This window comes from Lynx rufus, unplaced genomic scaffold (assembly GCF_022079265.1).
Source record: "Lynx rufus isolate CCGP_SWC_20201006 ecotype Redwood Valley unplaced genomic scaffold, mLynRuf1.p SCAF_23, whole genome shotgun sequence".
In the NCBI taxonomy this organism is placed as follows: domain Eukaryota; kingdom Metazoa; phylum Chordata; class Mammalia; order Carnivora; family Felidae; genus Lynx; species Lynx rufus.
The window spans coordinates 9,534,640-9,547,623 of NW_025814838.1; the positions used below are offsets into that span (position 1 = coordinate 9,534,640).

The 12,984-nt window shown below is 48.2% G+C and overlaps 1 protein-coding gene across 1 annotated transcript; it reads left to right on the forward strand.

Annotated features, from left to right (window-relative positions):
- Nucleotides 1–1,289: 1,289 nt before the first annotated feature.
- On the forward strand, nucleotides 1,290–12,472 carry GPRC5B (G protein-coupled receptor class C group 5 member B). Its single transcript, XM_047087125.1, has 3 exons — nucleotides 1,290–2,310; nucleotides 10,957–11,069; nucleotides 12,428–12,472. Exons 1-3 carry the CDS (start codon nucleotides 1,305–1,307, stop codon nucleotides 12,470–12,472), a joined length of 1,164 nt encoding a protein of 387 aa, XP_046943081.1. The 5' UTR covers nucleotides 1,290–1,304.
- The last annotated feature ends 512 nt before the right edge of the window (nucleotides 12,473–12,984 follow it).

The following is a 12,984-nucleotide window of genomic DNA, read 5'->3' on the forward strand; positions in this document are numbered from 1 at the left end:
TCTTGCATCCCCACCCCCACGGGACATTTGGCAACATCAAAAGATTTTGGGGTTGTCACAGTTGGGGGAGTGGGTGTGCCACGGGCACCCATCTAGTGGATAGAAGCCAAGGGCACTGCTGAACATCCCACAATGCACAGGACGGCCCTCACAGCAAAGAATGGTCGGCCCAGAATGTCAGTGACCCCAAAGTTGAGAAACCCTGGTCTACCGTGATGACCTAGACAGTGTCTGTGTCTTCCTGCATCTTGAAGTGGAGAAAGGCAGGGAAAAGAGGAAAAAGAATGAGAGAAACAAAGTAAACAGGGAAGAAAAAAAAATACAGAGATGATTAGAGCAAAGAAAGAAATAGGCAGGCTCTGGTGAAGTGGGATGGGGCTGTTACCTTGGCCAAGGTCTCAGAGGGTGACATGGTCAGGGAGGTGGGGGGGGGGCGTAGTTTTCCACTCAAGGGGTCAAGAGTGCTTAAGCAGAAGGAGCAGGAGGGGCAAGATGGGACTTGGGTTAAGCCCATTTGCCATGGCTGCTGTGGGGAGTCCAGAAAGAGTACCAAGGGGAATCCTGCAAGCACCTGGGGAGGGAGGGATGGAGGTGCAGTGAGGATGGGTTCCCTGGTGACCTTTGGGGGAGGTGTGAGGGCAGAGGGAGAGGGGGATCCCAGGAAAACAGTTCATATTGGATATGGTATGTTGGAAATGAGGGCATGCTTCTAGGAGCTTGGGCGAGTATCCTAACCCCTTGGAGACCCTGTTTTGTCACCAGGGTAAGGACTGGATGTGCCTAGTGCCTGGCTTCGAGTGAGTCATGGGTAAATATTAGCCGTTACCATTGAGAGACTGAAAGGAGGCAGTACATACCATTCTCAGCACAGTGCTGGGTTCATGGCTGTCTCTTTAAAGTTTTGCTTTCATTCCCTTATTTTTGAAGAGGTCAGACACAGCACAGAATATAAAAATCAAAGAATACAAAAGAGTATACAGAGAGAGTGAATCTCTCTCTCACGCTCTTCTCCAACCACTAGCAATGATGATTCATGATTGTTCACTGTGCCAGACCAAGGCAGCAGATGGGAGCTGAAATCCGGGTTGTGCACCCCACCCCCACCCCAGGGGCTGTGCTGTCTGGAGAAAGGGGTGCCTTTTTCTGACCTGTCAGAGGTAACTTACGGGCTAGCAGGTTTGAAAGGAGGTGGGTCTTAAAGAAGTCTGGAAAGTGGGAATCTGACAGTGAACTGGTCTTTTTCTCCCTCCAAACATCTCCTCTATCCTCAATATTCTGGAACATTTCTGGTGTCAGAGGGAAAGATGAGAACCCACCAGGTGCTCGCCTTCCTCCTGCTCTTCGTAATTGCCTCCGGGGCTTCTGAGAACTCAAGCACATCCCGGGGCTGCGGATTGGATCTCCTCCCTCAGTACGTGTCCCTTTGCGACCTGGACACCATCTGGGGCATCGTGGTGGAGGCGGTGGCCGGGGCAGGCGCCCTGATCACGCTGCTCCTGATGCTCATCCTGCTGGTGCGGCTGCCATTTATCAAGGACAAGGAGAAGAAGGACCCCGTGGGCCTCCACTTCCTCTTCCTCCTGGGGACCCTGGGCCTCTTCGGGCTGACGTTCGCCTTCATCATCCGGGAGGACGAGACTATCTGCTCGGTCCGCAGGTTCCTCTGGGGCGTCCTCTTCGCGCTCTGCTTCTCCTGCCTACTGAGCCAGGCGTGGCGTGTGCGGAGGCTGGTGCGCCACGGCAAGAGCCCATCCGGCTGGCAGCTGGTGGGCGTGGCGCTGTGCCTGATGCTCGTGCAGGTCATCATCGCCATCGAGTGGCTGGTGCTGACCGTGCTGCGCGACGCGAAGCCGGCCTGCGCTTACGAGCCCATGGACTTTGTAATGGCCCTCATCTACGACATGGTACTGCTTGTGGCGGCCCTGGGGCTGGCCCTCTTCACGCTGTGCGGCAAGTTCAAGAAGTGGAAGCAGAACGGGGCCTGCATTCTGGTCACGGCCTTCCTCTCTGTGCTCATCTGGGTGGCCTGGATGACCATGTACCTCTTTGGCAACGCGGAGCTGCGGCAGGGAGACGCCTGGGGCGACCCCACCTTGGCCATCACACTGGTGGCCAGCGGCTGGGTCTTCGTCATCTTCCATGCCATCCCTGAAATCCACTGCACCATTCTGCCGGCCCCGCAGGAGAACACGCCCAACTACTTCGACACGTCGCAGCCGAGGATGCGGGAGACGGCGTTTGAGGAGGATGTGCAGCTGCCGCGGACCTACATGGAGAACAAGGCCTTCTCCATGGATGAACACAACGCAGGTAACGTGATCGCCACCCCACCCCCTGGCGCGGGGTGGCCTCTGGGGCCACTTGCCCCAGAAGGACTCTCTTCTTTCTCTCCAGTGGGGATGGGTGATCCGGGCGGGGGGTGGGGGGTGGGGGGATGGGGGAGGGCAGTGTCCTGGCAGATGGGAGCCCACAAACATTGGCTCCTGTGCTAAATAAAACTGGCCCAGAGATGGGTTTTTATTTAGCATGTTTTCCTATCCATTGCCAACTTATTTAAATATAAAACCCAGGTTTCTCACCTCTTTTGAAACGTCAGCTCTGGCAATGCTGGGTCGACATTCCCACCTGGCAACAATTGTCTGGAGCTGATGGACGGTGTGTGCAGGAAGGCCCGACCTCTCAGGAGTTGTGGCTGCTCCTTTCGTTTGTTTGTTTGTTTTTAATTCCAGTGTAGTTAACATGGCAGTGTTGTATTAGTCTCAGGGGCACAATACAGTGATTCAACAGCTCTGAATAATTGCTCAGTGCTCATCAGGACAAGTGTACTCTTAATCCCCTTCAACTATGCTACCCACCCTCCCACCTCCACCCGCCTCCCCTCTGGTTTGTTCTCTGTAGTTAAGAGTCTGTTTTTGTTTTTCCGTTTGTTTTGTTTCTTAAATTCTACGTAAGAGTGAAATCATACAGTATTGCATTGACTTAGCATTCTACTCTCTGGATCCACCCATGTTGTTGCAAATGGCAAGATTCCATTCTTTTTTATGGCTGAGTAATATTCCATTGTATACATACACGTGTTCTTTATACATTCATCTGTTGAGGGACACTTGGGCTGCCACTGTGGAAGACAGTATGGAGGTTCCTCAAAAAATTAAAAGTAGAATTACCCTATGATCCGGTAATTGCACTCCTGGCTATTTACCGAAAGAATATGAAAACACTAGTTGGAAGGGATATATGCACCCCTATGTTTATGCAATATTATTTACAATAGTTAAATTATGCAAGCAGTCCAAGTGGCTGTTCCTTTACATGGGGATCCACTTTGTGTTTACCACACTCCCCACCACTCCCTGTTGCCCCTAACCCAGCCACTATAACATATTAACATTAATTCTCTGGCTACCTGGAAGTGTTTGAGTTTGTAGTCCAAGTGCTAGATGGATGCAGGGGATATTGGGAGCGACGCTTGTGTCTCCTTCCCACTTTCGTCATCACGAGTGTATGAATTGGGCCCTGGAGTCAGATGTCTGGATTCAAATCCTGCCTTTGTACTTCCTCGACGTGTGGCTTTAAGCAAATTGCTTTACCTCTCTGAACCTGTTTTTCTCATCTGTAAAATACAGACAATGAGAGAATGTACCTCTCGAGTTGTGAAAAGTAACATACTGAGTGTCACATGCTGAGGGTCTCCCCCCGGACCTGGCATGCTGGATGTGTATCTTGTTTGGGTTCCCCTGAAAGCAGAGCCCAAGACTTGGGTACAGCTGGCTTACCCAGGAAGTTGTTCCCTGCAAGGAAGAGGGACGGATAACGAGACCAAGAAGGCAGAAATGCCCAACAAGTAGATCAATATGTTGGCCACTGCTGTGGGCAGCTGGGACTCGGCCCTGCCAGGGATGCATGTAGAACGAGCCTCAGACTTGATCTTTGAAATCTGGAGCCTGTAGCATCTGCCACCAGTTCCTCCATCACTCACCCTCATGTGTGTCCTCGGTCTCCTACTCTCATTGTCACATCTCCCACTACTCTGGCTACATAAGTTCCATTGGCTTCTGAGGCACAAAAGCAGAGATTTAGTGGGCACTAGAGGTGGAGGCTGTCTGGGTACCCAGGACTGTCCACACTGCTGTGGCGGGATTCAGAGGTGGGCCTAGAGGATGTGATGCAGGCACTCAGAGCCCCTATAGATGCTTCAGAAGTATTTCTTAGAGTCATTACTTCAAGTGAGTCGGCTAAGTTCCCAGCACTTGAAATTAAATAAAATTGCCTTTTCTCAGTTACCTGAAGATTTATCAGGGGCTATAATAATAATAATAATAATGACAGCATTAATAGTAGTAGCAGCAGCAGCAGTAATTATTACCTAGTATAGTCATTGTTTATTGAGCATTTACTATGTGCCAGGCACTATTCTAAGGCCTTAACCTCTGTTTTCTCTTTAGGCCTCACCTCCACCCACTGAGATAGGTCTCATTACTATCTCCACCTTATAGATGAATTAAGTGGAGACTCTAAGAGGTTCAGTCACTTGCCCAAGGACATACAGCTGGGAGATGGCCCATTCCAGATGGTCACAGTCCCCTTTTCAGTGATGCTCACCAAGGTACCTGGGCAATGTTCACCAGCCAGCTGTATTGCAGAGTCTACTTTTCTGGGTTGAGTGCTAAAATAGCAGCCTGGCTGTCCCCTGCAGGCAGGGGGAAGCACATCGAACCATCAGGTCCTCCAAGGCTACCCAGTGCCCTCCTCCCCACCTGGATGTGCCCAGCTTCATCTGTACCCCCGACTCCTGGCCAGACCCACTGGAGGGAGGCCCCACCTGTGGACAGGGCTGGAAACCCTGGTGTGGTATTTATCAGAGCTGTTTCATTCTTCCTAGAAAGCCTCAGGCCAGCAAGCCCATGTTTGTCAAAGGATTTAGCAGGAGTGTCAGCTCTGGTGGCACTGGTTCACCATGTTACCAGGAAAAGATAGGAGTCAGGATGGGGATAATCACTGGGAGCCCAGAGGGCCCTCCAGGGAATGTGATGAGCAGAGGTCAGGAGCCTGGCTAATTCGTGGGGTCCTGGTGGAGCCACCTCTTCCCTGGCTCCTCCTGGAACAGGATCCTCTTTATATGAGACCCATAGACTCCCCTTGGACCTCAAAGGTATTAAGAACTCCTGAAATGGATGTACATTTTTGTACATTCATTGGGGAATTTTTGTCTGTCGCTTTGTCAGATTCTCAAAGCTGTCTGTGAACCCCAGATGGTTAAGACTCAGTGTTGTTGAACCTGATGGTCTAGTTTACTTGTAATAAAACAGAGATGCTAGAACTATCCAAGCATTGGGGTCTTCAAAAGTAAGAACGTTTAACCTTAGTAGGTGTTTACCATGGACCAGGTACCATTCTGAGCATTTTAGTGGCTAATCTCATTTAATCCCTACAATAACCCACTGAGGTCCATTTTGCAGATAGGACACTGACGCACAGAAAGGCTACACATCTTGCCTAAGAGGCAGAGCCAGGGTTTGAGTCCACACAGGCTGGATCCAGAGGCCACATGCTTGATTAGTCTACCACAGAGTTACTCATCTCTCAGGGCACCTGTGTGGCTCAGTTAAACATCCAACTCTTGAGTTCGGCTCAGGTCATGATCTCACAATCATGAAATCAAGCCCTGCATCAGGCTCTGTGCTGAGCGTGGAGCCTGATTAAGATTCTCTCTCTCTTTCCCTCTGCCTGTCCCCCATTCATGCTGGCTCTCTCAAAACAAATAAATCAGTATCTAAAAAAAAAAAGAATACTCCTCTCTTCTCGAAGCACTTGAGTGGCCCTTATCTTACTGATGTGCCTGGACAACTTTGTGCCTTGAGGATACAGGGTTTATCAGTCCCCCATTTTATAGAGCAGGAAATTGATGTCCAGGAATATCGGGCAACTTGTTCAAGCTCACACTATAAGAGCAGGGAAGAGGGGGGATGTTGGTTCTCTACTATATGCATCTTTTCTTGTGAAAATGCAGCCAGTACTTCATATGTACGTAAGATCCAGGGACAAAGGTATCTGGGACCCAGGTCAGTACCAATAGTATCAGGCCTGGCACATTGGTGATGAGGGGTCTAGGGGTACGTCACACCCTCCTCTATTTCACACTCTGACACATTCCCAAGCCAAGTGAGTTGTCTTTCTGTCCCCTCTTTCTTTTCCAAAACAAAATAGCTTTATTATTCCTTTTTGATGACAAAAACCAACAATAATCATGTAGAAGTTTCAGCAAGTAAAAATAACAAAAATTGTTCAGAATCCCATTATCCAAAGGGAGCTGCTGCTGACTGCTCCCATCTTGCCAGACATCTCTCAGTGAACACACACAGTCTCTCTCCCTCCCTCCCTTCCTCCCACTCTCTTTCACACACACACACACACACACACACACACACACACGAGACAATCCCATAGAGCGGTTCTTAACCTAGCTGTACGTTAGAATCACTTGGGCAGCTCAAAAAAATTACCAGGGCCTGCCCCCTTGTTCTGATTGGATAAGTCTGTTTGGGCTTAGGTTTTTTGAGCTCTCCAAGTGACTCACAGATGTAGCCACCAATGTACGCAGTGTTCTGCAGTGTGCTTGCTTAAATCAGCATTGTCTCACGGACAGAGGCCCTTCCAGGCCAGTGACTGCGGAGCATAGTATCCTTTTCATGATGCCGAGCTTCCCATTAGGCACAATCGTTTACTTTTCTCATCCTCTGCTGATGCATATTCATTCCACTTGTTTCTGGCTTTCCGTATAAGTAATGCTGCAGTGAACATTCACCTCTGGGCCCATGATCAATTAACTTAAAAAAAATTCCTAGACATGCATAAAAGAGTCTCTAAATCTTCATATATACAGCCAAATGGCCCCCCAGAAGTTAAACTAATTTACTGTCTTCCCCCTCCCCCGGCTTAATAACTCATGAGAGCCCCATTCCTGTTTCCCCACTTCTTCCCCAACCTTGGATGTTGTCAGACTTAGTTTTAATAGCCCTGTTTTGGATCATCCCAAATGTGTGTCCACCAGAATTCACCTGGGACCAATGGGACCAGGCAGGGTGAGCCCCAGGCAAAGTTCACATAGGCTAAATTGGAGTCCTGGCTAAGATTGCCTTTGTTCTAGAAACGCTTGCTTTGCTGGCTGGGGAACATCTGGGTATGCTTCCTTGTCACTGTGAGAACAGCTGTTGTCTTTAGTGCTGACCTCAGCCAGCTTGTATTTTAGGGAACCAGGCCCCACAAAGGGCCTTGCCTAGGAGCTACAGTTAGCCCTGTTTCTTTTGCATTTTAGCCAGCCAGCCTTTTGGGCTCTCTTTCCTTGCAGATCAAGTCCCAGTGCCCTCAGCTTCTGTATTTCCTTCCCCAAAATGAGACCCTAGGTAGATACCACTTCATCAGCCTCTCGCTTATTTTTTTTTTTTTTTTTTTAGCCTCTCGCTTATTAATAAGTATCAACAAGGCATGAGGTATGTGATAAAAGATTAAAATGCACTGAAGGATGTAGCACCTCAGATCACATCTGGGAAAGTGTTAACAAGGCATATTAAATGTTCACCTTTCAAAGGAGCAGTAAAGAAAAGTGTTCTTTCTTTTGGGGGATTTGGGCTCTCAGATCTCATTAGGATGAAGGGCTATTTAAACTCTGACTCTTAGCTTCCTAATGGAAGGCCCTGAAATCAGCTTTTAGGGGAGGGCCAATCTAGCCTCACTTTCAGAGTCTGGGCAAGAGAAGGCCGGCATTCAGCCTGTAAACTTAGATTCCTGTGGGGACACTCTTATGGATGAGCCCTGCTTGTCTTTCACAGCTGACCCAGGTCAGAGTGGGGTGTTAGTTGGGACACTTGACATTGCAAGCAATAAAAAATCTGATTTGAACTGGCTTCAGCAAAAACAAAACAAAATAACAACAACAGCAAAACACTAATGTACTGGGAATCAGGCTTCAGGAATCATTAGATCATGGAGACGTGAATGATGACTACAGTTGGTCTTTCTCCATGTCTTGGCCCTGTTAGCATGATGACAGCCCCAAACTCTGGGCTTGCACAGAGTCCCAGTGGAAAAGAGGACCATTTCCCAGGATGCTTGAGCAAAAATCCCAGAGTTAACTTTGATTGGAACTTATTGGGCAGGTTGAAGTCACATGCCAACCTCAGGCCAGGGTAGAAGGCAGTCGTAGCCAACACTCAGAATGTGGGAGGGATGTTTACCAGAGGAGATCCACAAATAACTACTACAGAGAGGAGCCCTTGGGCTGAGACACCCCACAGATGGCCAGTAGAGTCGAGCCTTTGTTTCTTGGAGGAAATGTGTTGGGGCCAGATTCTCCCAGCGCAGCTGGCCGGTTCTCTGCATTATCAGGAGAGCAGTGCTGTTTGGTGTTCCCTCTCTTCCAGCAGGTATCGGCTAGGAGTTGAGACTAGTAAGAGTCCTCTGATGCCGCTCCCTGGCTCCCCCTTCTCTACTTCCTGGGTAAGGTATCTCTGTGCTCAGCTCACGCATAATGAGCTGCTTGAAGGCGCGGAGGGAGACGTTAAAGCAAACACTGGCGTACCTATGTCTGGGAACATTTGTTCACCCTACCTCAGTTTGGTCCAGCTTGGGCTGAGCTGTCACTTAAGTTTAAGTTGCTTCTGGGGCCCCTGCGTGGCTCAGTCAGTTGAGTATCTGACTCTTGGTTTCCGCTCAGGTCGTGATACCAAAGTCGTGGGATCCAGCCCCATGTCAGGCTCTGCGCTGAGCATCGAGCCTGCTTAAGATTCTCTCTGTCTCTCTGTCTCTCTCTCTCTCCCTCTGCCCCTCTCCCTAGCTTGAGTTCTTTCTTTCCCTCTCTCTCTCTTAAAAAGTTGCTTCCAGGTAACTGAATGTGATGGTTAAAAAACAGTATTTGGAGCCAGTATGGTGTTAAGAACACAGATTCTCAGGGCGCCTGAGTGGCTTAGTCAGGTAAGCATCCGACTTTTTTTTTTTTTAAGTTTATTTATTTTGAGAGATAGAGCAGGGGAGGAGCACAGAGAGAGAGGGAGAGAATTTCAAGCAGGCTCTGTGTTGTCAGTGCAGTGCCCAACATGGGGCTTCATCCCTCAAACCATGAGATCATGACTTGAGCTAAAACCAAGAGCTGGACACTTAACCAACTGAGCTACCCAGGTGCCCCAACCTGGAAATGAGTGTCTGACTCTTGGTTGCTCTGTTTGGGATTCTCTCTCTCTGTCTTCCTCTCTCTGCCCCTCCCCTCTTCACATGTCTCTGTCTCTCTCAAAAATAAATAAATGAACTTAAACAAAAACCAAAAAAGATTCCCTGCCTGGGTTTGAATGCTCATGTAGCCTCTTTCCAACAGTGGGACCTTGGGCTAGTAACTTAATTTCTCTGTGCCCCATGTAAAGTGGACATAATGAAAGCACCTATCATGCTATGAAAATTAAATGAGTTAATATATAAAGTACTTTACACAGTGCCTGGCTCCTAGCTGGCAGTCTATGACGGTTCACTATGTTGCTAAGGTGATTTTGGTCCCTGCCTCAAGTAATTTGTAAAAACCCCAAGTTCTCGTGCTACTTTTCAGGCAGACAAGTGACTCCCTTCAGGGAAGACTCTGAAGTGAGGCTTTTCTTAGCAAAGCAAGATTAGTGCCTTCAAGGAGAATGAAAATTATGACAATGCCATGTTGCTGCTGAGATGGACTTTTGTTTTTATAGTGCCTCTACCTTCTTCATTAGTTTTTAATAGATTGTTTTTCAGAGCAGTTGTAGTTTCACAGAAAAACTGAGCAGGAACTACAGGGAATTCCCGCATGCCCCTATTATCAATAGCCTGCATTAATGGTACATTTGTTGCAGTTGATAAATCAATATTGATACATTACTATTAACTGAAGTCCACCATTTACATTTTAGAGCTCACTCTTTTGTTTGTGCAGTTCTATAGATTTGGACAAACGGGTAATCTCATCTATGTACCATTATAGTGTCAGATAGAATTGTTTCCCGGCCCTAAAAATGCCTTGTGCTCCACCTGTTCCTCACTGCACACCGCATCCCCCCCCAACCCCTGACGCCCCTGGCAATCATTAGTCTTCCCACTGTCTCTATAGTTTTGCCTTTAGCAGAATATCTGAGTTGGAATCACAACAGTATGCAGCTTTTACTGACTGGCTTCTTCAACTTAGCCTTATGCATTTGTCCCTTCCATGTTTCTTTGTGTAACTGGGGCTTTCTTTACAAAAAAAGGAAAATTAGATCTCTACAAGCAGAAAGCAAATAAGAAACACCATTTACCCACCTTTCTTAGGTTAAAAAGTGCTGACATATTCTGCCTTCTCTGCTACCACTCTCCCTTTTTTCCTGATTAGAAATACCCCACCCTGGTCCTTGGGAGTCCCTCTGTTCTCTCCCCCGTCACTTTCCCATGAAGATGACCTCTACTGTGTACTCAGTGTCCACATTCTTAGGGTTGTCTGCCTGCATGTATCTAGAAACAGTGAACAGGGTTGAACGGTGTGGTATTGAACTTGACATGAATGACGTTTTGTGGGGAGAGAGGAAACCCTTGAGGGATGCAGAGGTGCTTCCTTATCGCCCATGGGCTGCAGAGGCTGGGGGTGGGGGTGGGGGGGCTCTGGTAGAGGCTCAAAACCCTGCCCCCCACCCCAGCAGCCTGGCCCTGGATTCTACAAACTTCCCAACCCCACTGAGATGGGTCATGCTCCAAGAGAGCCAGAGAACAAAGCCCCTTTGTGACTTTTGTTTTGAATCTGGCTTGTGACAATGGGGAGGAGTAGGGAGGGGGGTGGGGGATGTGTGCTGGGAGCACGGTGTTGATGCAGGGGAAGAAAACAAAATTGTGGGGCTTTTTTCTTTTTCCTTTTTTTTTTCTTTTCTTCTTTTTTTTTTTTTTGGTGTTGTGTTGCGGCTTCCCGCCTCCCCTCAGCTCTCCGAACAGCGGGATTTCGCAATGGCAGCTTGGGAAACAGACCCAGCGCTCCGTTTAGAAGCAATGTATATCAGCCGACTGAGATGGCCGTTGTGCTCAATGGAGGGACCGTAAGTATCAAGAGGTGATGTTTTGGCCAGAAGCCTAAAGACCAGTCAGTGTTGGGGGGCAGTTTCACCGGGACACACCGCTCTGTGGGGGCTGCTTACGGGCCCTGCAAAAACACTGGCTCAAGTTGACGCCCCTTGCGGCTAGAATGCATGCAATGCTTCCATTGTTCTTTCCCTCTCTATCCCCTTTCTCCACGCATGGAAGACCCACCTATACTTAGTTAACTTAGTCTGTGGATTCATTTGAAAACATCCCTGTTTCTTGGGGCTCTTGTACCCAATGAATTCTCTGGCTTTCATTATGCACAAGGTACCTCTCCCTCCCTGGGAGGTGACTTTTAGGAAAAGCCCAGAGTTGTGAAACCCTGACAGATTTTGCTGACATCCAACCTAGTGTAACACCCCCCCCCCCCCCCCGCCGCCCGCTGCAGGCCCCTGTCTCTGCCCCAGCTGGGCACCGGATTCCCCCACCTCTACTCCTTAAAAGATGTCTTCAGAAATTGGAGTGATTATCATTTCTATCCTGTGAGCACAAAAATAGGTTTTACTATCTGATGCCAAACAGACCTTCAGCAGAATTGTCATTGTTTACATCTTGCCTCCGTAGAATTACATCATTTTGTTTCTCCAGCAATCCAAAGACACACTGTCATTCCCACATTTAATTTCCAAACATAGCTACATGCTTCTTTCAGAAACAATGCATACCAGTTTACACATGTAAATTGGACTTCCATTCTTTATATCATGTGCCAATTCCATAACTCAAACTGAGCTTTTTTTTTTTTCCTTTTTTTTTTTTTTTAAACGTAAGTCAGGGATGGTCTTTGATCTCTGGAGGGAATTCGGGTTTTCCTGGCCTTTTGAATGGTATGCAAGGCATTGGTTTGCACTGGTTTGGAACAGGCTCAAAGACAAATAGACTCACAGATTTGCTTTCTGAAAACCCCTTGCCATCCACTGGGCTGTTTTATTATTGGGTGCCAAGAAAAGCCTGACTCAAAAGCATTTGGCCTGTGTGTTTTAATAAATATGGTTAGAAAATGGCCCCATCAGTCACTCTTAAGCCCTCCTGGTCTCTTCAAGACCAGTGTCTATAAATACACCCCGGACTTAGAAAGTGAAGGGGGTTTCTGGGTAAGGAAACATCCATTAGGGGTGCGTGATTATAGAAAAAAGGACATGACTTCCCAAGAACAGCGCAATATAACACACAGTGCTTGCTGCTTTTCTTGGGAATTACTCAGCCCATTAGGAGAAAGCAAGGGGACTTCTCTTTGGCACATTGTTAACACATTGGTTTTTGATGTTGACTTTGCAAAGCACAGAGTTCTTAGCTGTGTTATCCTTGTTTCCAGATCCCAACTGCTCCGCCAAGTTACACTGGAAGACACCTCTGGTGAAAGACTTAAGTTCCAGAGAATAAGAATCTCTCTTACCGATTTTATTCCCTGGCTGTGTCTTTCTTGAGGGAGAAATCAGTAACAGTAGCCAAACAAGGCTGCCTCACAGCCAGGAGATCTAGAAATCCTGCACAAGGGGATTTCGTGTAAATGTGAACACTGCTGAACTGAAAAGCTAACACTGACTGCCCTCTCGCCCCCTGCCACACACACACACAAACACGTAATACCAAACCAACCTCAATCCCTGCAAACTAAAGCAAAGCTAATTGCAAATAGTATTAGGCTCACTCGAAAATGTGGCTGGGCAGACTGTTTCATCCTCTGGGGGTAGAACAGAACCAGATTCACAGCCAGTGGGCCAGGCTGGTGTGGGTTGGTTGTGGAGGTCCCCCACACCATTGCCCTCCCCAGCGAGTAGACCCCAGGTGGCCTCTTGGAGATGACTGTTGCGTTGAGAGGACTAATGGGGACTGTTCCATCAGCTTGCCTGTTTGCACGTTTCAGGGGGT

What these genes read in the sequence shown, in the direction of transcription:
- GPRC5B (XM_047087125.1), top strand. Translation starts at nt 1,305, where the DNA reads ATGAGAACCCACCAGGTGCTCGCCTTCCTCCTGCTCTTCGTAATTGCC. An exon ending in CATGGATGAACACAACGCAG is followed by an intron (nt 2,311 to 10,956) that starts GTAACGTGATCG and finishes GCCTCCCCTCAG; the next exon opens with CTCTCCGAACAGCGGGATTT. An exon ending in TTGTGCTCAATGGAGGGACC is followed by an intron (nt 11,070 to 12,427) that starts GTAAGTATCAAG and finishes CCTTGTTTCCAG; the next exon opens with ATCCCAACTGCTCCGCCAAG.